The following is a 22,062-nucleotide window of genomic DNA, read 5'->3' as shown; positions in this document are numbered from 1 at the left end:
CTCCATCATGCGGAAAGTGCTGTTGGACAGCTGTGCAGATGCCCCAGGGCTGGATGGACTCCGTGTCCAGATCGAGTGGCTGGACGTGTCTGGAGAGAGCCCCGCCAACCCAGCTCCTTCCTTCTATTAGGCTTTGGGTCACAAGTATGGAGCAAGCTCTCCACACTGCCTGGCAGTTCTGGGAGGCTGTCTTTTTCGTTTCTAGAGACAACAGTCTCACATCTTCTCCTCTTACCTCCCCGGTCCTTCCTCTTTACTCCCAGCTGATGATTTCTCTCATTTTTTCACTAAGAAACTGGGAGCCATGGGATGCAAACCCTGGCCTCTCTCACCCCTAGGCCTATGACCTGCCTCCACCCCCCCACCTTCTATTATCCATCCCTGGATGTATGCGAGCCCAGTGCACTGGGTCTCTCCCCGCTTACTCGTGGCACACCCCTGCAGTGATCAGCTCTCCCTCTGCTTGGGGGTTACCCCCTCAGCAAACACACAGGCTTCAGTCTTCCCCATCTTCAGAGAACGCTTCTGATGGGGCGCGTCCCTCCAGCTCTCGCCCTCTGCACCTCTTCACGGTAAGACATCTGAGAATAGCTGCCCGCACTTGTTTTCCAACTTTGTTATCCATTTGTGCCCAAATATTTGATCTCTATATATTTTCACTGCTAAAGAAGGCATCCATGCAAAACGTGTACATTTTAAGGAAGAAAACAAAATGTACCTGTGTGCTCACTGCAGGGTCGAGTTAGAGGACATCATCCAAACCGTACGAGTCCCTTTGTCCTCCTTCCCCAGTCTCATCCCCAGCCTTGCTTCCTAAGCTTGACCAGTGTCCCAGTTTTGTGTACACACTGCCTGGCTTGCCTTTATAGTTTCCCCCTGCAAGGTACGTATCCTTCCGTACCATCCTATTCCGTTTCTCCTGTTTTAATCTTGACATATTTGGAATCATAACTGCTTTGCTCTCTCCACCTTGTTTCTGCAGTTCATCCATGTTGAACATTGAGCTATAATTCGTTAATTTTCACTGCTGTGTACTTTCTCCTTGTTTGAGTAGAATACAGCTTATATTTATCTGTCGTACAGTTGATGAACCTTTTGGTGCTTTTCATCTGTCTTCCACCCACCCATGGATCTACCAGAACTCTGCTTATCATAGTCCCCGGTGCTTCCAAGTCAAAGGAGCACTTTTAAATCCTCAGCTGCATCCCTCCCGGTGGGCATTTCCTGCTCTCTCACTGGCCTTCTTTCCTGGGCTCCTCTGTGGGCTCTTCCTCTTGCACTGCACACCTTCTAAGTGTTGGTGGTACCCAGGGTTTAGTCGTGGGAGCTCCTGCTCTTGCTGCTCCTTCTTCCTGGGTGTTCTCACCCATTCCCGTGGCTTTGAAGTACTGTGTACCCCCAAGGTACATCCCGAAGTCCTTCCTCCCCTCTCTGTTTCCACGGCCACCACATCCACCTGCGTGACTACAACATCCTCCCAGCTGATCTGGTGTCACTCTTTTTTTTTTTTTAAATGTTTTATTTATTTCTAGGAGAAAGAGAGAGACAGCATGAGCAGGGGAGGGTCAGAGAGAGGAAGTCACAGACTGAAACAGGCGCCAGGATCTGAGCTGGCAGTCAGCACAGAGCCCGACGCGGGGCTCGAACCCACCAACCGCGAGATCATGACCTAAGCGAAAGTCGGACGCTCAACCGACTAAGCCACCCAGGCGCCCCATCTGGGTTCACTCTTGACCACTGCTACTGACCTTCCTGTGGCAGCCGGAGTGGTAGTAGTTCCCTTCCCTTCCCTTCCCTTGCCTCTTCCCTTCCCTTCCCTTCCCTCTTCCCTTCCCTCCCCTCTTCCCTCCCCTCTTCCCTTCCCTCTTCTCTTCTCTTCCCTTCCCTTCCCTCTTCCCTTCCCTTCCCTTCCCTCTCCCCTTCCCCCTTCCCTTCCGTTCCCTTCCCTTCCCTTCCCTTTCCCTTCCCTCCCTTTCCTTTTCCTTCCTTCCTTCCTTCCTTCCTTCCTTCCTTCCTTCCTTCCTTCTTTCCTTCCTTCCTTTCTTTCTAATTTATTTACTTTTGAGAGACAGAGCACGAGCAGGGAAGGGGCAGAGAGGGGGAGACACAGAATTGGTAGCAGGCTCCAGGCTCTGAGCTGTCAGCACAGAGCCCGATGAGGGCTTGAACTCACCCAACTGTGAGAGCATGACCTGAGCCGAAGTCAGAAGCTTAGCCCACTGAGCCACCCAGGTGCCCCCAGAATGGCAGTTCTTGAGCAAAACACATTATATCCCTCTCTTAAAATCTTTCAGTGACTTCCCATTGTCATGTGAATAGACCTAAACTCCCCCTCCACCTGTCTCCTAACATCTACCCTCTTGTTTGTTAATGTTTTATTAGTTTCCATGCCCTAGAATTGTACAGAAATGGACTCTTTGTGGGGGGCTCTGGTTTCTCTCACTCAAATTTATTTTTGAGATTCATCCATGTTGTTGCATGTATCAACAGTTTATTCCTTGATATTATTCTTTATGTGTCCTTTATCATGTTAATGCTGAATGGCGTGTGTTGAATGGATGTGTCAAAATTTGTTTGTCTATTCACTGTTGAAAGATATTTGCATTGTCTCCTGTTTGTGGCTGTTGAAAACAGAGCTGCGTGAACTTTCATGCACAAGTCTTTGTAGGGATGTATGCTTTCATTTCCTTTGGTAATTATCTTTGTTTTTGAAGGCTGTTTTCCCTAACTATAGGATTTTAGGGTGGTAGTTATCTTATTTCAGTACTTTCAAGATCTTATTCCATTGTCTTCAGACTTAGGCCATTTCTGTTGAGAAGTCAGCCATCAATCTTACTGTTCCCTCTTTTGAAAGTTATGTGTCTTTCCCCTCCTGCCCCTCTGGCTGTTTTTAAGATTTCCTGTTGCCTTTCAATAGGTTTTGGGTTTTTTTTTAAATTTTAAATAATATATTCAAAAAATTTAATGTTTATTTATTTTTGAGAGAGAGAGAATGTGTGTGAGTGGGGGAGGGCCAAAGTCAGATGCTGAACAGACTGGGCCTCCAGGTGCCCGGTTTTCAACAGTTTTTGATGATGTGTAAGTATGTATATGGGTATGTTGTTGCTTTAAAAAAAAAACAAAACCAAAATTAGGAGCTCCTGGTGGTTCAGTCCATTAGGCATCCAACTTCAGTTCAGGTCATGATCTCACAGTTCATGAGTTCAAGCCATGCATTGGGCTCTGTGCTGACAGCTCAGAGCCTGGAGCCTGCTTTGGATTCTCTATCTCCCTCTGTCTCTGCTCTTCAGCAGCTCATACTCTATCTTTCTCTCTCTCTTAAAAAAACTAAATAAATGTTAAAGATTTAAAAAAACCAGAAAACAAAAACAAAAAACAAAACCAGGGCTCCTGGCTGGCTCAGTTGGAAGAACATAGTACTCTTGATCTTAGGGCATGAGTTTGAGCCCCACATTGGGCATAGAGATTACTTACCAAAAAACAAAAAAAACCTCCCACCTTAAAACCCAAAACTTATCTTTCTGGGTTTTTTGAACTTGGAATGTCATGTCTTTCCTCAGTTTTGGAAATTCTCCATTATTGTGTTTTTAAACATTACTTCTACCACATTTTTTTCTTTCCTCTCCTTCCGGTGCTCCAATTATACATACATTAGATATTTCCATCTTGTCATATATGTCTCTTCTTTTCTTGCCTATATTTTCTATTCTTTTGTGTCTTTATGCTTCAGTCTGGATACTTTGTCTTATAACTTACCTTCTTTTTGTACTGACTAATCATTTCTTTGGCTATATTTAATTTTCTGTTAAATTCTATTTTGAGGTTGTTTTTTTAAAATGTTTATTTTTGAGAGGAGAGAGCAAGTGGGGAGGGGCAGAGAGAGAGGGAAACAGAGGATTTGAAGTGGGCTCTGCACTGTCAGTATAGAGCCCAGTGTGGTTCTCAAACTTATGAACTGTGGGATCATGATCAAAGTCGGGCGCTTAACCGACTGAGCTACATAGGCACCCATATTTTGAGTTTTTTAAAAATCATTTTTTTCAGACCTAGAATTTCCATTTGATTCTTTTTAAAACTAGAGTTATCAGCTGAGATTACTCATCTGGCCCTCTGCTTTCTTGCACATACTAACCACGGTGTGTTGATGCTGTACTTGGATCTCCTGAGGGTCTCCCTCTGAACAATTGCTTTCCCCCTTGGTTTTCAGTTATTTGGATACATCTCTTTCATTTGCCTGGTTATATTTCATTGAATCCCTAATGTCGTGGTTTTAAATATAGGAGTAATTTGAAGCTTGAAATGATAACTTTCTCCAAGGAAGACTTACTTTTGATTCTTACTGGCATCTGGCAAAGTTAATCTCTGATTAACTGATTAATCTCTGATTAACTGATTAATCAGAGATTAACTTTGATTAATTGAATCAGAGATTGAGTGATCTGAGGCTGATTTCCAGCCTTTGTGAAGTACACTTGCTTTTGTCAGTTCTTTGCCACCCCTCCCCCCCAAGCCTTTGAGTTGTCCTGCAATTACTTCTCAGACATTGGCACTGGGCTTTTACATTACGTTNTCTTTCTTTCTTTCTTTCTTTCTCTCTCCTTCCTTCCTTCCTTCCTTCCTTCCTTCCTTCTTTCTTTCTAATGTTTATTTATTTTTTAGAGAGCAAGTGAGCAGGGGAGGGGCAAAGAGAGGGGAACAGAGGATCCAAAGCGGGCTCTGCATTGACAGCAATAAGCCCAATGTGGGGCTTGAACTCACGAACCATGAGATCATGACCTAAGCTGAAGTCGGATGCTCAACCGACTGAGCCCCCCAAGTGCCCCAAGACGTATTTCTGGAACCCGCTTCCCAGGGCTGCCTCCTGCAGCCCTTCACCCCATGCTGTAGCCACCCCCACCCCCCACGCACACACACGGGCAGGACTTGTGCCGAAGTCTCCCCACAGATTTCTGCTGTGTTGTTGCTATTTGTTTTAGTTCTTGCATTTCATGGTTTCCTCGCTTCCACAGTCGCTGCAGGCTTTTTGGGAAGGGAGCCAGGCAATGCGTGCTATTCACTGCTTTGGCAGAAATCAGAAACTCCTTCCAGTATTTGGCATTCATTCCAAGTTACCTTGTGGCCTTGTCAAATTTAGAAATGTGTATGCAGCAGTTTTTGTCCAAAAGGACACAGAGAAAAGGTTATTAGTGAATATTGTTCTACCTTTGCTTCTTTCAATTTACAGATGATGAATTATAATAAATAAGACTAAATAGGAAAGGGAACACATTTGAGACCATTAATTTTAACACTCAGTGTTTAAATTATATTCCTATTGCTTACGAAATGCCGTGTCTTTTCTGTTTTATATTCCTATCCAGCTTTTTATTATAATAAAAATATTATTTAATTTTAACAGTTAGCTTAACCAGAGAGAAACAGAAAATTTATTGTAATGTAATATATGTCCATACTTTATATTTCAGAACTACCTTACTTTTAATCCAACAAATAATAAAGAATTGGTGAGCAATAGTAAAACACAGGCAATATATTATTTGTGGGTAAGTAGAAATATTTTGATTAGTCTTAAATATGGGGACAAGTATGTGTTCATTCTGTAGTACAGATATATTGGTAATGTAACAATACAGTATCTACTTAGGAAACAATAAATATGTATTAAAATGTTTTGATTTCATTATATTTACTTTAGTTTCATTGATAATTAGTGTATTAAATCAGAAGCAAATAATTTAAATTTCATTACCTAAAAAATTACTTAAAACATTACCTAATGTTTTTAGGTAATGAGGCAAATATTTATTTGAATGTATTTAACAGGTTTAAAATAAAGGGTTTTTCAAGACCTTGGCTTTTATAGGGATTAGCAAACAGATCAGCAATATGTATACTGACACAGGGTGGAATCATGAGATTAAAAAAAACATCAAAAGCTAAAAATAAAATTACCATAGGACTCAGCAATTCCTAAATGTAAGAGAATGTAAAACAGGCATTCAAACAAATACCCACATACAAATGTTCATAGTGGCAGCATTATTTGCAATAACCAAGAGGTAGAAGCAGGCCATATGTCTGCTAGCTCACGAATGCAGAAACAAAATGTGGCAAATCCATAAACAGTGGAATATGACTCAGCCATAAAAAAGAACGAGGCCCTGACACCTGTGGCAATGTGGATGAATCTCAAAAGCATGATGCTAAATGAAAGAAGCCAGACACAGAAGCCATGTGCCGTAAGATTGCGCTGATAGGAGATGTCCAGGACAGGAAAATCCATGAGACAGAGTGCAGAATGGTGGTTGTTGGGGGCTCGGGGCACAGCATGTGGGACTGCTTAATGGAGAGTGGGAGGGGGCTTCCTTTTGGGGTGATGAAACTGTTCTGGAACTAGACAGAGCTGATGGCTGCGCAGCATTATTAATGTACTAAATGTATTCATGTACTAAATGATAAATGGTTAATTTTATGTTATGTGAATTTTACCTGAGTTAAAAATGCAATACAAAAGCACCAATTGAATGAATCACTGATTTTCAGTGGTAGTCTTTCCTTCCAGTATTTATTGTAGCTTTAATGCCTTACAAATGTAGAATTCAGATTTGCATTAACTCCCATTTAAAGTCACAACCATTTGTGGCATTTTTTAATGTATTTACTCTTCTGTCAGAATGTTTTCAGATGTTCCTGGAGGCAGTGGGCTCTCTTATCTATAGAGATTGCAAAGCTCTGACCCTGTTTAGATGCATTTGTTTTGATTTTGTAGTTATATTAGTTCTTCTTTGGGAAACCAAGTCTTGTTTTTAGTAGTGATTATTTTTTCTGTACCTATCAGTATGAAGAGGAAGGTATACTCGCTCACAGTGCCCCACGTTTAACAGAAAAAGTGAGTATGCCTGTTCCACTTTTATATGTCAGGTTTTGTGCCGAGTGATTATGTATGTGTGAGCTTAGTCGCTTTGGGCGACTCTTTGTATGTCTTCATATTAAGCCACTGGGAAATCATTTGAATTTTGTACTTGATCCTTCACCATATTGAATTGCCTGCTGAAAATAATGGATCATTGTTCAAAATAAAATATTATGGAAAAGATAGTTGACTACCCTGGAAAAATACCCAAAAAAGCGATGGCTTTACTGGTGTGTGTGTGTGTGTGTGTGTGTGTGAGAGAGACACAGAATGAAAATTAATTTGGAGTGATGTAATAAATAGTTGAACATGGGTGGTTCCTTTTTAAGCCACCCAGTTTTCAGAGTAATAAAACCTGATGCTGGGTATCTGGATGTTTAACAACCCAGAGCAAGGTGGTGCAGCGGGGCTGGAGGACACTGTTTGTCTCGCCTGCTCGCCTCCAGCTGCCCCGTCCCAGATGGAACTGGGGTCCTGTCTCCTACGGCGTTTTTCTGCATTTGACACTCATGTAATCTGCTCTCGGCGAGTACTTTATCATGTTTCTTCTGCTTCCGTTCTTCACTCTTGTTATGATTTATAGAAACTTATTTTTTAAGAGGGCATGCCAAAATAATATGAGACAGATGAATGCACGGAGAGAATATTCTGTTTGCAAACTTTTTCATAAATCAAAGTTATCAGAAAATAAAGGCAGTTCTCGTTATTTGTGGCCATTATGTTGCATTGAGTCTCTGCAGATAGTGAATACGAAGTCCTTGCTCCTAGGAGAAATGCAGGATTTGGTTCCTGCCAGCCTCTGGTCATAACATTTTTGCCAACAGATAGATGCCTAACCTTGTTTTATGTATGTTTTTGTTTAAAGACACCATATTTAATACATAATGTTGATTCATTAACTTTGACTCACAGCCAACAGCTCTGGAACGCATGCCTGGATGAAGGTTATCTAATGCAGGTCCATCTCCTGGAAGGCACGTCGTAACCTTCCTGCACTCAGGAACGCTAGACGGCATTTCGGTGTCTTGTTTGGGGCCAGTTTAAATACTGAAATCACCAACAAAAAGCACCTCAAATCCGCAAACAACATGGCACTAAACAGACCACGAAAAGCAAACTTGTTTACAGTTTGAGAGATGAAATAAGAAGGCAGGGTGTGTCCTTGCTCGACCTCAGCCAGGAGTGTGCACCCAGGCAGAGTCCAGTGTTTTGCCACTCTGCACATGTGCACGTCCGCAAATGATCATTTTAAGTCCCACAAGGATTGATTTGGGTTATAAATAAATTTCAGCGAGGAGGTGAATTTGCAAATACAGAACCCACAAATGAACATTGGCTATAGCTTGAGATGATGAGCCTTGTATTGAATCAGAGCTGCTCTTGCTTAATCGGCTCCTGTGTTCCTGACCCTATTGCGTTCAAGGCAAAAGACATAAACCGTAGGGTCTTCTCTTTGTAGTCGGAGACCCGGGCAGCAGACATGCTGTCCTGTCTTGCATGACAAAATGCAGAGTTTCTTTGATTTACTCCTTGGCTAAACATTCACTGTGGGGCCTCACTCACTGCTCTGAGATCCTTCGATACTTCACCTCTAAGACATTGCCTAAGAGGGATGGCCTAGTGCCTTATTTTATGTAGCACACATTTCATAAGGAGTCAGGGGCATCTCTATACCGTACAGCACTTAATTTCTACTGGTGGGGAAAAAAGGTTATCATTATGAGGCTGGGGTAACTACTTTATGATATCTTACAACTGGAGCCTGCTCACGACAGGCATTAGTCTCTTTATCAGCCTCTGAAACCCCAGTAAGAGAAGTTGAACAGGTATAAACAAGTGATTAGCCACTCTTTCATTTGCTTTAAGCAAACAGTTTAATTAGCACAGTACATAGCCCATCACTTGGCTCCGAGCAAACCTTCAGAGGCTCAGAACTGCCTGCACCAAGGCAATCCACAAGGGAGAGGTTTGTTAGCGGTTGTTTTGTTTAAATCATATCTTTTTCCTACTGTATTTCAGTGTAATATTATAAATGCCATATTAATGAATACTTTGTTTTATATTTATTACCAATGGTAACTTATAATCTGTCTTTTGAAATGCAGACATTCAACAAGCTTGTGGGAAGATTTAGCCAGTCAGTCTTTCATTTGAATTTAACACAAATACTCTCAGCAACAATGGAAGGGAAGCTGGTTGTCTGGGACATATACCGCCCCCCATCGTCCGCCTCCGCCTCTCCAGGCTTTCCTTATATCAAACCTTGTAAATTGGTTCATTTGCAGAAGGAGGGCATCACTGTGCTTACTACAGTTGATAGGTAATTAACTTAATTAAAAAGTAGCTATCAAGGATTACAAAAGTATTTGAAAAACCTTTTGGATGTATACATGTATTTTGTATATGCATAGAATATTTCTGGGGAAATTCATTGTTAACTGGAAACGTCTATTGCCTCTGTGGAAAAGAACAGAGAAGTAAGATCAGAGTGGGGGTTTAGATTCACCTCTTTTTATAGTCTCATTTGTACTAATTGGTTTGCTTTTATTATTATTTTTTTTAATCATGGGCATGTATTACTTTAAAAAATCACTTTGTGTTGGTGAAACAAAAAGTAACGTGTCTATTCTTCCACACTAATTAGACTTTATTTTGCACCCTAAATTTTACATACTTTAAGAAAATAACATGAATAAGTATGTTGGTTTTTTTTTTTTTTCTTCTGATTACAAAATAACAACCACCCGAGCGCCTGAGTAGCTCAATTGGCTGAGCATCTGACTTCCACTCAGGTCATGATCTCACAGTTTGTGAGTTCAAGTCCCGCTTCAGGCTCTCTGCTGTCAACATAGAGCCTGCTTCAGATCCTCTGTCTCCCTCTGTCTGTCCTCCCCTGCTGGTTCTCTTTTCCTCTCTCTCTCTCTCTCTCTCTCGGAATAAATAAATAAACTTTAAAAACTTACCCAATATGAGAAGATGAAATACAACAGACATTTATGAAGTTCACTGACTTGAGAGGCTATGGGGGCTCAGATAAAAAGGGGTTCACATAATAGATGCATCTATTCTTTCCTGAGGGACCCTGGGCAAGGGACTTTGCTGAGCCTCCACTTTTCCATCTGTAAAATGGGCATAACAATACTATCTCTCTCAGAGTGATTTTATGAGGATTTTGTGAGACAAGGCATGTAAAACTTGTANGGGTTTGAACCTTGTGTTGGGTTCTGTGCTGACAGCTCAGAGCCTGGAGCCTGCTTCAGATTCTGTGTCTCCTCTCTCTGCCTTTCACTCACACACACTCTCTCTAAAAAATAAACAAATATTTAAAAAAACATAAAAACTAACCATTTTATTTTTTAATGTTTATTTATTTATTTTTGAGAGATAGAGAGAACACAAGCAGGGTAAGGGCAGAGAGAGAAAGGGAGACAGAGAATCCAAAGTGGGCTCCAGGCTCTAAGCTGTCAATGCAGAGCCTAGCATGGGGCGTGAACTCACAAACTGAGATCATGACCTGAGCCAAAGTCGTATGCTTAACCGACTAAGCCACCCAGGTGCCCCAAAACTAACCATTTTAAAATGAACAATTCACTGGCATTCACAATGTCATGCAACTACCACCTGTATCTAGTTCCAAAACATCTCCATCACTCTCAAGTAAAGCCACTTGCATAATGCATCTTTTAAGTTGTAGGAATAATAAAGTCTCATAAATACACTTACTTGGGTAAGAAGTGCCTTTTCATGATAAATCCAAAATAATTTTAACATGCATTACAAAATATTTAGACCTTGAAAAGGCAATTTGCAGAAAAGGGCCAATAAACCTATTCACTAGTGTATCAGAGATGTAAATGAAAGCAAGACATCATTTTTCATGAACCAGATTAGCAAATATAAAGATGACCAACAGTGCACAATGTTGGCAAGGATATAGGGGGAGTGGGCACTCTCACTGCCTGCTGGGGAGATGTGGAAACTGGGGCATCCTTTGGGAGAGCAATTGTTACCCACTGTTAATTTGTTAATTTGTTAATCTGATATCTAAGAATGTCACAGACATCCTCACACAGTATGCTAAGACATAAGTAAAAGGATGTTTTGCTTGAAAATATTTTCAAAAGTGGAAACAATCCAGATGTCCATTAATAGGGGATTAGTTAAATGATGGCTTGTCACTACACTGAAATCTCATACTGCTTGTAGAAAAGATAAAAAGAGAGGTAGCTGGAAGGCTGGGTTAAACATCTGACTCTTGATCTCAGCTCAGGTCTTAAACTCAAGGTCGTGAGTTCAAACCCCACACTGAGCTCTGCGCTGGGTGTGAAGCCTACTTAAAAAAAAGAAAGAAAGAAAAAGCTCTCTGTGTAGCATCATGGAAATATCTCTGTGACATACTATATTATCATATACAATGGTGTTTCTATAATTTATATAATTTTCACATAAAATTCTAATTATATAGGTTAGAATACATAAAAGAAATTCTCAAGTTCCAGACACCAAACTATTATCCATGATTATCTTGGGATAAAAGAGTGCAGCAAAGTGGGGGTCTAGGTAGATTTTCTATCTTCTGTGTGTCTAAATGTGTGTAATTGTTTACAATGAATATGTAATACTTTTTAAATCAGATACAAAAGATACTAACTTTATGAAATTGTCAGATGTGTCAGATGTTTTACATAGCTCCTACTATGTGCTAGAAATTGTTCCAAGTGTTTTGTGTATATTAACCTACTTAATGTTNCCCACGAACCGCGAGATCATGACCTGAGCGAAAGTCGGACGCTTAACCGACTAAGCCACCCAGGCGCCCCATAGTTTGACCCTTTTTAAAAAAATGTTTGTTTATTTTTAATTTCTGAGAGAGAGAGAGAGAGACATCGTGAGCAAGGGAGGGTCAGAGAGAGAGGGAGACACAGAATCTGAAGCAGGCTCCAGGCTCTGAGCCAGCTGTCAGGACAGAGTTCGATGTGGGGCTCGAACCCATGAACCCGTGAGATCATGACCTGAGCTGAAGTCGGATACTTAACTGACTGAGCCACCTAGGTGCCCCAAACGTTTATTTATTTTTAAAAGAGAGAGATAGAGCACGAATGGGGGAGGAATAGAGAGAGAGAGAGACAGACAGAATCCGAAGCAGGCTCCAGGCTCTGAGCTGTCAGCACAGAGCCCGACGTGGGGCTCAAACCTATGAACCATGAGATCATGACCAGATGCCCCTAGTTTGCCCTTTTTTTTTTTTTTGCTTAAATTAAGATGTATTTTACATCAAAGAATTTACCCCTTTTCTTTCTTTTTTTAAAGTTTATCCCTTTTCAATGGTTTTTACTATATTCACAAAGTTGTGCAACTATTACCACTGTCTAATCCAAGAGCATTTTCATCACCCCAAAAACAAACCCCACACCCATTAGCAGCCACCCCCCTCATACCCTCCTTCCTTCCTTTCTTGACTCCCGCCCCACCCCTGACAGCCACCAGTCTGTGTTCTGTCTCTGTGCCTTTTGCTATTCTGGATATTTCATGGAATTATACACTGTGTGATGTTTTGTGTCTGGCTTCTTTCACTCAGTGTCCTGTTTTCAGGGTTCATCTGTGGCGTGGCGTGTTTCAGTGTTCTTTTTTTATGGCTGAATAATACTCTGTTGTATAGGTGTACCCCAGTTGGGGGCGCCTGGGTAGCTCAGTTGGTTAAGTGTCCGACTTCAGCTTAGGTCATGATCTCACAGTTCGTGAGCTCAGGTCCTACATCAGTCTCCGTGCTGACAGCTCAGAGCCTGGAGCCTGCTTCGAATTCTGTCTCCGTCTCTCTCTGACCCTCCCTTGCTCATACTGTGTCTCTCTTTCAAAAATAAGTAAACATTAAAAAAAAAAAGATCTACCCCATCTGTCTATCCATTCACCCATTGGTGGGTGTTGGTGTTGTCTCTGTGTTGGGCTCTTATGAACATTTGTGTGTGGATTTCTGTGCAGATACACGTTCCATTTCTCTTGGGTAGAGAATTGCCAGCTCACATGGTAACTGTTTAACCACGATGACGAACTGCCAGACCAGTTACCAAAGCAGTGCCACCCGCTCATGTTCCCACTGGCGGTGGGTGACAGCCCCACGTCCTCCACGTGGGGTTCACATCAGTCTGCTCTTAGCCATAGTCTCCCCGCCTCTGTCCACTCAGGAATACTTGGGAGAGGTCCTCGGACATCCCTACACAGGGTGACTGGTGGCGAACCAGCATGTGGTCCCTCAGGTGGACATTTAGAATTTCTGACATTTCACCTAAGTCTCCACGTGTATGAACTTGACCATGGATCATCCAACCTGATCCCTCCCAGCCGCCCTGCAGCATCCTGCAGCCTGGCCGGCATCTGCTCTCACAACTGGCCCTACCGCCCTCCACCTCCCGCTCCTTCCCCCTTACGCTTTCCTTCTGCAGTTTTCCAACAACAGTCCATCTTCCACACCCTCGCAGAAGATGCCTGTGTGAGGCAGAGCCCCGAAGCTCCTGTTTTGCTAGCTTCAGGGAAAGTCCTCCTCTGGGCTCAGGGTGACATCCCGTAACCTTGCATCAGATTAGATTCCTAACAGAGTTTGAGCGAAAGAAGTCTGACCGTTGGCGGAGGTACAATTCGTTACAATTTGATTCACAGACGATTTTTTGGGAAGTCTCTGTGTTGCACTTGGACCTGCGTGTCACGCGTCTGGAACAACAGATGGCACCTGACGTAATCTCTCGGCCTACCACCGGGGAAGGGGTGTTTTCCTGCATCCCGCCAATGCTTGTCACTCGTTCACCGCCTTTTTCATGTCCCTTGTTCCTGTACACATTCTCGAGGCGCAATGTTCCCTCACTCGGCTGTCAGGGAGGGAAGTCAGAGCCTCCACCACGGAAAGCATCTTCACAATCAGACTTTCCCTGGAGTGTTTACGGTTTGGGGCTTGGCCCCTTATTTATGGCAGCTGTTAGCAGCGGTTGAGAGAGGTTCTTAGCTGAGTGATGGGATGGGAAATTCTGAATTTAAAATGAATACAGTATCAGGAAAGGTAGCTAGTCAGGAAAACTACATTCAGATTTGTGGAATTAAAAAAATATTTTTTTTTCTCATGCAGAAAGACACTTCTTGGGCCAGTTTACGGCTCTTCCATTGAGCAGGTACAGATCCTCCCTGTGAAAAGCACCTTGGACCTGCAGAAACGCTACATGGTGTTTATTAACAGAGACAAGGTATTGGCCTTTGCTCTCTGCCTCTGTGAGATGACTCTGTGGGTTTTCAGGGGCACAGCCCTAAGTAGGATCAGACTCTAGGACGCTGGGTGTCATAGCCAAGCCCCATTACTGTGTCCTAGTCAATCAACAGTGATACTGTAGTTTGCCATTGATGAGTGAAAATGGGTCTTAGGAGGCATTTTTGAACAGAGTTAATTGTATTTTCTGTACTCTCGTGAAGACACATGGTCACCAAAGGATTTTTTTCTTCCTGATTTATTTACGTGGAAAAATCTGATAAAGATGTGCAAAGTAGTTACACTTAGTTCTACATTTGATAAATAATCTATTGAAAAGCATAAAATCATAGGATTCCAGAATTAACCAGGAAATCCTTGGATATCTGACTATTTGCTTGAAGACAAGCAAAAGCTTCCTTCCTGTGTCTCTACCGGGACCTGGCGTCTCTCTCCTAAGGGACCGCCCCACAGAGGTCAGTGCATGTGAGCCCCTGGCCACGTGAAATGTGCGGCTCTCACACACTGAGGTGGCTCCAGACGCACGTGTCCTTCTGGTAAAAAGAACCGGAAGTAACACATGAATGTGCCAGGCCTTGGCCTGGGCCCCAGTGGTCTGAATCTGAAATTCCGATTACATATTCCTCCCTAGGTTGGACTTCAGATCTTACCAATCGATGGCAATCCACATAAGACATCTGCTATTATATGCCACCCAAGCGGGGTGGCTGGAATGGCCCTTTCCTATGACGGGTGTTATGCCTTCACAGCAGGAGGGCGGGATCGATCGGTGGTGCAGTGGGAAATCAACTTAAGGTAGGTGGTGAGGCAAGAACCCTACCCCACAAGGAAGGTGTCAAGTGTAGATGCTCTTTTCTTAATGTTTGTTTATTTTTGAAAGAGAGAGAGACGAGTGAGAGTGGGGGTGGGGCAGAGAGAGAGACACACACAGGATCTGCAGCAGGCTCCAGGCTCTGAGCTGTCAGCACAGAGCCCAACGTGGGGCTCGAACTTACAAACTGCAAGATCATGACCTGAGCTGAAGTCAGATGCTCAACTGACTGAGCAACCTGGGCACCCCCAGACCCTCTTTTCTTAACCAGTAACAGCAGACGGGTGTTAAACCCCTACAGGCCTGGAGTTCAGGTTCCTGCCCATGACATCTGTCCATACCGATGGACACAAAAGGTTACTATTCACTACTATTTGCAGCGAAGGCAGCATGCCTCCACTGTGCTCAGTGTGGCCCCTGAAATACTTCCTACTCTGTTACCTACATTCCCACCAGCCACAAAGATCGTGCCCAAATCTCCCAAGCGTGTGTAACAGAAATAGTAGGAATCTTATTTGAAACATGTGTGTCCACTCTGCTCTTCTCACCCACGTGCCCTGAGCTGAGACGCCCTGTCCCGGGCGAGGCTGGAGAAGCCCGGGATTGAGCATCGGAAAGTACCCGTGCTTTGAGGTCCAAGAGACAGGTTTGGATGTGGAGCCTATTTTCTGCTGGCTGTGCGACCTAGGGCACGTCGCATCTCTGATCTTTAGATTCCTTGTCTGTGAAATGGGGGGTGGGGGGGAGGAGGGTAATAATAGGGACTTTAATAGGGTCCTTGTAAGGATTAAGTAGGTTAATACAGGGAAAGCACCTGGCACAGAGCTAAGGCTCAGTACATTTTTCCTCTCTTCCATTCTTCCTTGTGAAGGTCTTATTAAAGAGCCTTCCCGAAAAAGGGGGCAAGTACTACGGTAACCCTCTCATCTACCCAAATTCACTGAGCTGCCACATGGCAGAGCCAGTGCCCATCCCCGAACACCTTCTCCCAGCCCCTGCCTCTCAGACGCTGCCAGGCAGCGTCCCATTGAAGAACTGGTACAGACAGCACCTTTTAAAGAATCCTGCCTTCCTTCGATTCATGGCTCCCAGTGAAAGTGTATCCCCTGCCAGCTGCCAAGCGGACGTCTTTCTTTTACGGCAGACATTGAAGCTTCTTTTTCTTAACCTGACTATGAGCACAAGTAGCCAGGTAAGTCTGCTCTGGATCCTCGCTGGCTCCAGGCTGCAGTTGCAACTCTGACCTTCACCTCTGCCTTCACCTAGGAGAGCAGATCGTGGGAAATTGGGAATTTGGAAGCTGGAGGTGAGCTCTCCCACTGAAAAGTNGTCCCAAGAACAGAGGGGGGGAGCCACACCCTGCTGAGAGAACAGACTCCAACCCCCCCCCTTTTCATTTTTGCCATCTCAATAATAATGGTAGAGATTAAAGAAAAAAAAATAGGCACCCGCTTTCCAATGGCTTTCCTGGGCCTGGCCAGAGTCCAGGCTTCTGAGAATTTCAATTTAATCTGTTGTGGGGACAAAGGATCATTATAAGCTAATTAGCACTTCATTGCTGCTTCTGGTGTCTTAATATGTTCAGTGCTTCACTACTGGGAAGAAATGTAACAACCCTAAACAAGTAAACAAACAAAATTCCCTGCTAGTCTAATGTTGGTGAGTCATAGGGTGAAGTAAAGATGTTAAGTCCGCTCCTGTTCCCATGATTTTAATCTGGGTGCTCCTGGGCTCAAATACCATCGCTGCAGCACATGGACCTTCTCCAGGGCAGACCCCTTCCTTTTATCTTCTCCTGGGGCTCATTCCACACGTCCCATGCTGTGCCTTTGCTCTGTCTTTGCTGGTTATGCTACTCGTTTCCTCCCCTTGTATGGCTCCTGTTTGGTTTTTATGGGTTTGTTTGTTTGTTTGTTTAGAGTGAGCGGGGAAGTAGGGCAGAGGGAAAGAGAATCTTAAGCCAGGTTCCATGTTCAGTGTGGAGCCTGACTCAGGGCTCGATCCTAGGACCCTGGGATCATAACCTGAGCCAAAATCAAGAGTGGGACATTCAACTGACTGAGCCACCCAGGCACCCCCGGCACCCGTTTTTAAACCCCCCATTGCTTTTTGTATGCTCAACCTCATACCCACCTGGGGTCCAGCTGCTGTGTTCAAACAGGAGCGGAAAGACTCAGATTCAAATACCACCGTTCCTGCCTGCTTGCTCTATGACCTCAGGCTAGTAGTCTCTTAACTTCTGAGTCTCAGTTTCTCCGTCTGTTAAATGGGAATACCATCAGTGTTTTGAGGGTAAAGATGACCACTGCTGCTGTTCCTTGCCTGCCTCCTCCCCCAGGGGGCATTTGCTAAACACTTACTGTGTGCTAATTACAGTGTTCGCTGCTTCTCCTGAGTGGGCTCCTGTCCCACAAGTGTGTCTCAGCCCACAGTAGGTTTTCAATAAGTATACTTCCCCTTTGTGCCCTAATGACCCCCTTTTCTTTGTTGCAAGTATTAGAAAGCCAGCTGAAGCACAAAGGGGGATCAGTGAGAAGGTCATGGACATCTCAGGTAACCACGCTGCAGGAGGCGCAGGGACTGTGTGCACCCGATGCCCTCGCCATGTGCTCTCTGCCTGGCTCTGCTACTGGCTTCATTCTCTGCACAATGGATTTCATCACCCAGAGGGAACATGGCCACTGACAGTCCTCAGAATTCACAATCTGGAGCTCTCAACACACAGGGAGTGGGTCTCTTTCCCCAGCTCTGCTTGGACAAGCCAGTCCTGTCCCTCTTGCTCTCTGGGGTCATTCGACGGTGGCCAGGAAGCAGGGCACAGAGCACAGTCCTGACCACCAGAGTGCTGTTCCCAGAGAATCCGGAGCTCTTGTGAGCCTTTCCCAGGCACTCCTGCTAGTGACAGGCTCCTCTGTGCCAATTTTGGCTTTTACCTACCTGGCCCTGTTCCAGAGCCCATAGGGATTGGGCCTGGGCAAGGCTGGGAGGCCACAGAGAAGGAGCCCTGTCAGCTGGATACCTGCCTCGATGGCTAATCTCAGAGCCGAGAGCCAGGTGAAGCCTGGGCCCAGCTGGAGAAACACCAGCTCCCCCAGACCCACAGCAGCCTGCGTACACGGCTCCTCCGACAAGACAGCCAGCACGGTTTTGTGGCTGACTCTTTGAAGAGGAGAGCTGTGCAGGCATATAGTGATGCCAAGCTTAACAGTAATAGTCGCTCCTTGTGCTGAGCCTTGGCTGGGCTGGGCCCTGTGCTGACTGCTTTCCACCCATTGTCTGATTTCATCCTCATAGCCGTCCTGGGAGGCAAGGACTGGCAGTGTCCCCTCTGTGGTATCCCCAGGTATCTGGAAACTAGCTCCAGGCGTTAAATGACCCTCCCAAGCACTGGAGCGAGTGGTGGGGCTGGAATTCACATCCAGGTCTTTCTGATTAAACACCACAGCTAACAAACACTCATCACGGAGGAGAACAAAGGGCTTCGTGTCAAACCCTTTATGTGCCTTCACTTTGTTTCTCAACAGCCCTGTGAAGCAGACCTGTGGTTATTCCCACTTAATGGATGAGGAAACCGGGGCCCAGGGAGGTTGTCGCTCTGCTGGCAGGTGGCAGAGCCAGGACTCACACGGTGTCCCTTTGACTCCAGATTCTGGATACTTAACCCCTTCCCCACTGTGGTCTGCACCGAAGTGTGTTTTAATAACCCAATGAAGGGGCTAATGGCCTGATTAGCAGAAATCCAGTTAGTGGATTATTACGATGATTTCCCATTACATGTATTTCGTGGGGGGCAGTCAGCCTCATACAAAAAAGTAGGTTTTCTTACCATTTACAGTGCCTATTTTTAGAAAACCTGACCCCATGTTAGAGAGCAGAGGGTTATTTTTATCCAACTGGCATGGGTCCCTCGTGGCCTCCCGAGTTTTTCTGGAAGCAATTAGTGTTGGCAGTGTACCTGCACTTATCCCGGTTTTTGGCTCTGTTCATATGCAGATTTCACGAGTGATGCAGCTCCACTGGGGAGCATTGTGGTTTCAGCGCACAGGGACCCTCCCTCCTCCCTCCCTCAGGAGAGCGTGCTGTGCTCCCCCAAGGCTGCAGACAAACTGCTAATCACCTGTCCTGTCATCAGTGAGAGAATATCACTATGATTAAGGCGGGTGCCCTGTACCACCAGGTTCTACACTGAAACTGAATTTTTCGTTTTCAGCTTCGTTTTGGAGGGACTTTTCCTAACAAGTTATGGAGACCCTCCTTGTACGGGCGCTGTGACACTCTGCAGAGGTCCGCAGTGCCGGCCAGGCTGGGGCTGGCCTGTGCTCCTGCACGAGTGCTCCCTGACGGCGATGTTTCTGTCACTGTTCTAGTGCTCTGGAGGCTGCGGTGTCTCTTGGGGGCGAAGACTTGACCCCGTTCTACGGTCTGGTGGCTGGTGGCAGGGAAGGAAAATTCTACAGGGTAATTGTCCTCAGAGTAAACCCTTCCTAGTAACATCTAGTTAGGTTTGTAAAACAAATGTGCCCGGGGTGAACCTTCTTGCCTTTTTCCAAAGCCTTTTCCCCCACTGAGCTCAAAATGTACTTTCTAGAAAATGTCCTTGAAGTCCTAATGGATGCTGCAGACTTGAGTCAAAATGTGTGTTGTGTTTCATTGTATTTGCACGCAGGAGCTGGAAGACTATTTTTACTATTCTCAGCTCCGCAGTCAAGGAATTGATACAATGGAGACCAGAAAGGTGTCGGAACACATTTGCCTGTCGGAGCTTCCTTTTGTCATGAGAGCAATTGGCTTCTACCCCTCCGAGGAAAAGGTAGGCAAAACGAAAACAACAACAGCAGTAAGACATGTTATTCATGAAAACGACCTCTGGGAACAATAATTATAGGTCAAAGTAAAAATTTAATGTTATTCTTACGAAAATGGATCAAAAAGAAGGTTCTGGGCATCCCAGACACGCTCCTTAGAAGCAGACTTACCACAAAGATATTCCTTAAAGACTTCTTCCTTACCAGAGTTTGATGCTGGTAAGAGCTTGAGTTTTGGAATTAGACAGACTGGCCCCTGGTAAGTTCAAGGAGATGATGCCTGAGAAATGCCCACAAAGCACTTGGCATGGGGCCAGGTGCATAGGAAAAGCTCTGTAAATGGTCGTTATCGGGATAATCTTTACTGCGGCGTAGTTGCTGTTAACCTGGCCTGTGTGAATGGGGCACCTCTGGGAGGTGGGCACTCGTCCCGTGCTGTGGGCTCAGAAGACAGTTACTCCTCATCACCTCACAAAACACGCCTGGCTGCAAAGGGCTCCAACGGTCCAGAAGCATTCGAGGGAAAATGGTCCTCTTAGAAACCGTGGTTTACAATGCAATTGACTGGGTTTTCTTTCAGATTTGAGATGTTAACACATTCTCATTGTAGAAAGTTTGGGGCGCCCGGGTGGCTCGGTCGGTTAAGCCCCCCACTCTGGCTCAGGTCATGATCTCATGGTGTATGAGTTTGAGCCCTGCACAGAGCCAGCTTCCGATCCTCTCTCTCTGCCCCGCCCCCAAGTAAATAAACATTTTATAAAATCTTTAAAAAAAAAAAGCTTGGAAAAGGTACACAAATGAAATGAAGAAAATTACTTATAATCCCACTATACAGACTTAACAGTTTTTAGTATTTTCCTGGATAGCTATATAAAATGTGTATATATATTTTATATGTATATAAAATTTAAAAACCTGATTGGTTGAATATACATTTTTATCCTAGATTTCCTCTCAATGTTATATCAGAAGCCTTTTCTATTTATTAATAATTCTCTGAACACATGATTTTTAAAGGATATGCCTTACTTTTATAACTTTTGTTTAGAAAATAGAACTATAAAGAAGAAAATAAAAATTATTCAGAGATAATCACTGTTAACATTTTAGTGAATTTCCTTCTATTTTATATATGGATATAGATACATCTATATTTTTAAATAAGGATTTGGCATTATATGGCATTATGTGTATCTGACAATATAAACAGTTTATAGAGGATGTGTGTATATACATCTATCTATCTATCTATCTATCTACAGATCTATGTGTGTATATAGGCACACCTGTGTATATGTATATATTTGTATGTATTTGTATCAACATTCTCAGTAACTGTTGTTTTGTAAGCATGGCGGTAAAACTTCCTTGACAATATACTTTTTCCCCCCAGCTTTACTAAGATAGAACTGACATACAACACTATATAGTTTAAGGCATGCAGTTTAGTAATTTTATATATGTATTGTTGCAAAATGATCACTACAGAAGGTTAGTTAACAGACCCATCACCTGCACACAGTTATAATTTTTTGGTGCAGTGAGAACTTTTAAAATCTACTTTCTAGTGACTTTCAAACATGCAATACAGTATCATTAAATATAGTCCTCATGCTGTATATTACATCCCCAGGACTTTTTCATCTTACAACTGGAAGTTTGTACCCTGGCAGCCACTCTCTGTTTTCTGTTTCTACGAGTTAGGGGTCTTTCTAGATTCCACATACATGTATTTGTCTTTCTTTGACTTATTTCACTTAGCAGAATGCCCTCAAGTTTCATCCATGTTGTCGTAAACGGCAAGAGTTCCTTCTTTTTTATAGATGAATAGTGTTCCATGATATAGACATAAATCACATTTTCTTTCTTTCTTTATTCCCACCAACAGTGCAGAAGGGACCCCTCTTCTTCACAGCCTCAGCACCACTTACCTTTTGTCTTTGATGATAGCCATTCTAGCAAATGTGAAGTGATAGCTCATTATGGCTTTGATCTGTATTTTCCTAATGATAAGTGTCGTTGAGCACCTTTTCATGTTTGAATATCTTTTTTGGCAAAATGCTTATTCAGATGTTTAGCCCATTTTTAAATTGGGTTATTTATTTTTTTGCTCTTGGGTTATATGGTTCCTTATATACAATAGTAGCCCCACATAGTAGATATGTGGTTTGCAAATATTTTCTCTTATTCATTTCATTTTACTAATTTCTTTTTGTTGTGGAAAAGCTTTTTTTCTTACTACAAATCTTTTTATTTTATTTATTTTTTATTTATTTTTATTTTT

General features: G+C 43.6%; 1 protein-coding gene across 1 annotated transcript in view; it reads left to right on the top strand.

The window, feature by feature from the left end:
* CFAP251 (cilia and flagella associated protein 251) overlaps positions 1–22,062 on the top strand; it is a 57,692-nt gene that overhangs the window by 17,103 nt on the left and 18,527 nt on the right. The window contains exons 9-15 of the mRNA XM_077747955.1: positions 5,466–5,543; positions 6,839–6,889; positions 9,019–9,233; positions 14,028–14,142; positions 14,794–14,957; positions 19,341–19,431; positions 19,640–19,783. Coding sequence (XP_077604081.1) covers positions 5,466–5,543; positions 6,839–6,889; positions 9,019–9,233; positions 14,028–14,142; positions 14,794–14,957; positions 19,341–19,431; positions 19,640–19,783 — 858 coding nt within the window. The remainder of the gene's footprint in view (positions 1–5,465; positions 5,544–6,838; positions 6,890–9,018; positions 9,234–14,027; positions 14,143–14,793; positions 14,958–19,340; positions 19,432–19,639; positions 19,784–22,062) is intronic.

The sequence above is a fragment of the Crocuta crocuta genome, unplaced genomic scaffold, assembly GCF_008692635.1.
Source record: "Crocuta crocuta isolate KB4526 unplaced genomic scaffold, BGI_CrCroc_1.0 scaffold29, whole genome shotgun sequence".
Classification (NCBI taxonomy): Eukaryota; Metazoa; Chordata; class Mammalia; order Carnivora; family Hyaenidae; genus Crocuta; species Crocuta crocuta.
This window is presented reverse-complemented; position numbering and strand designations above follow the sequence as displayed.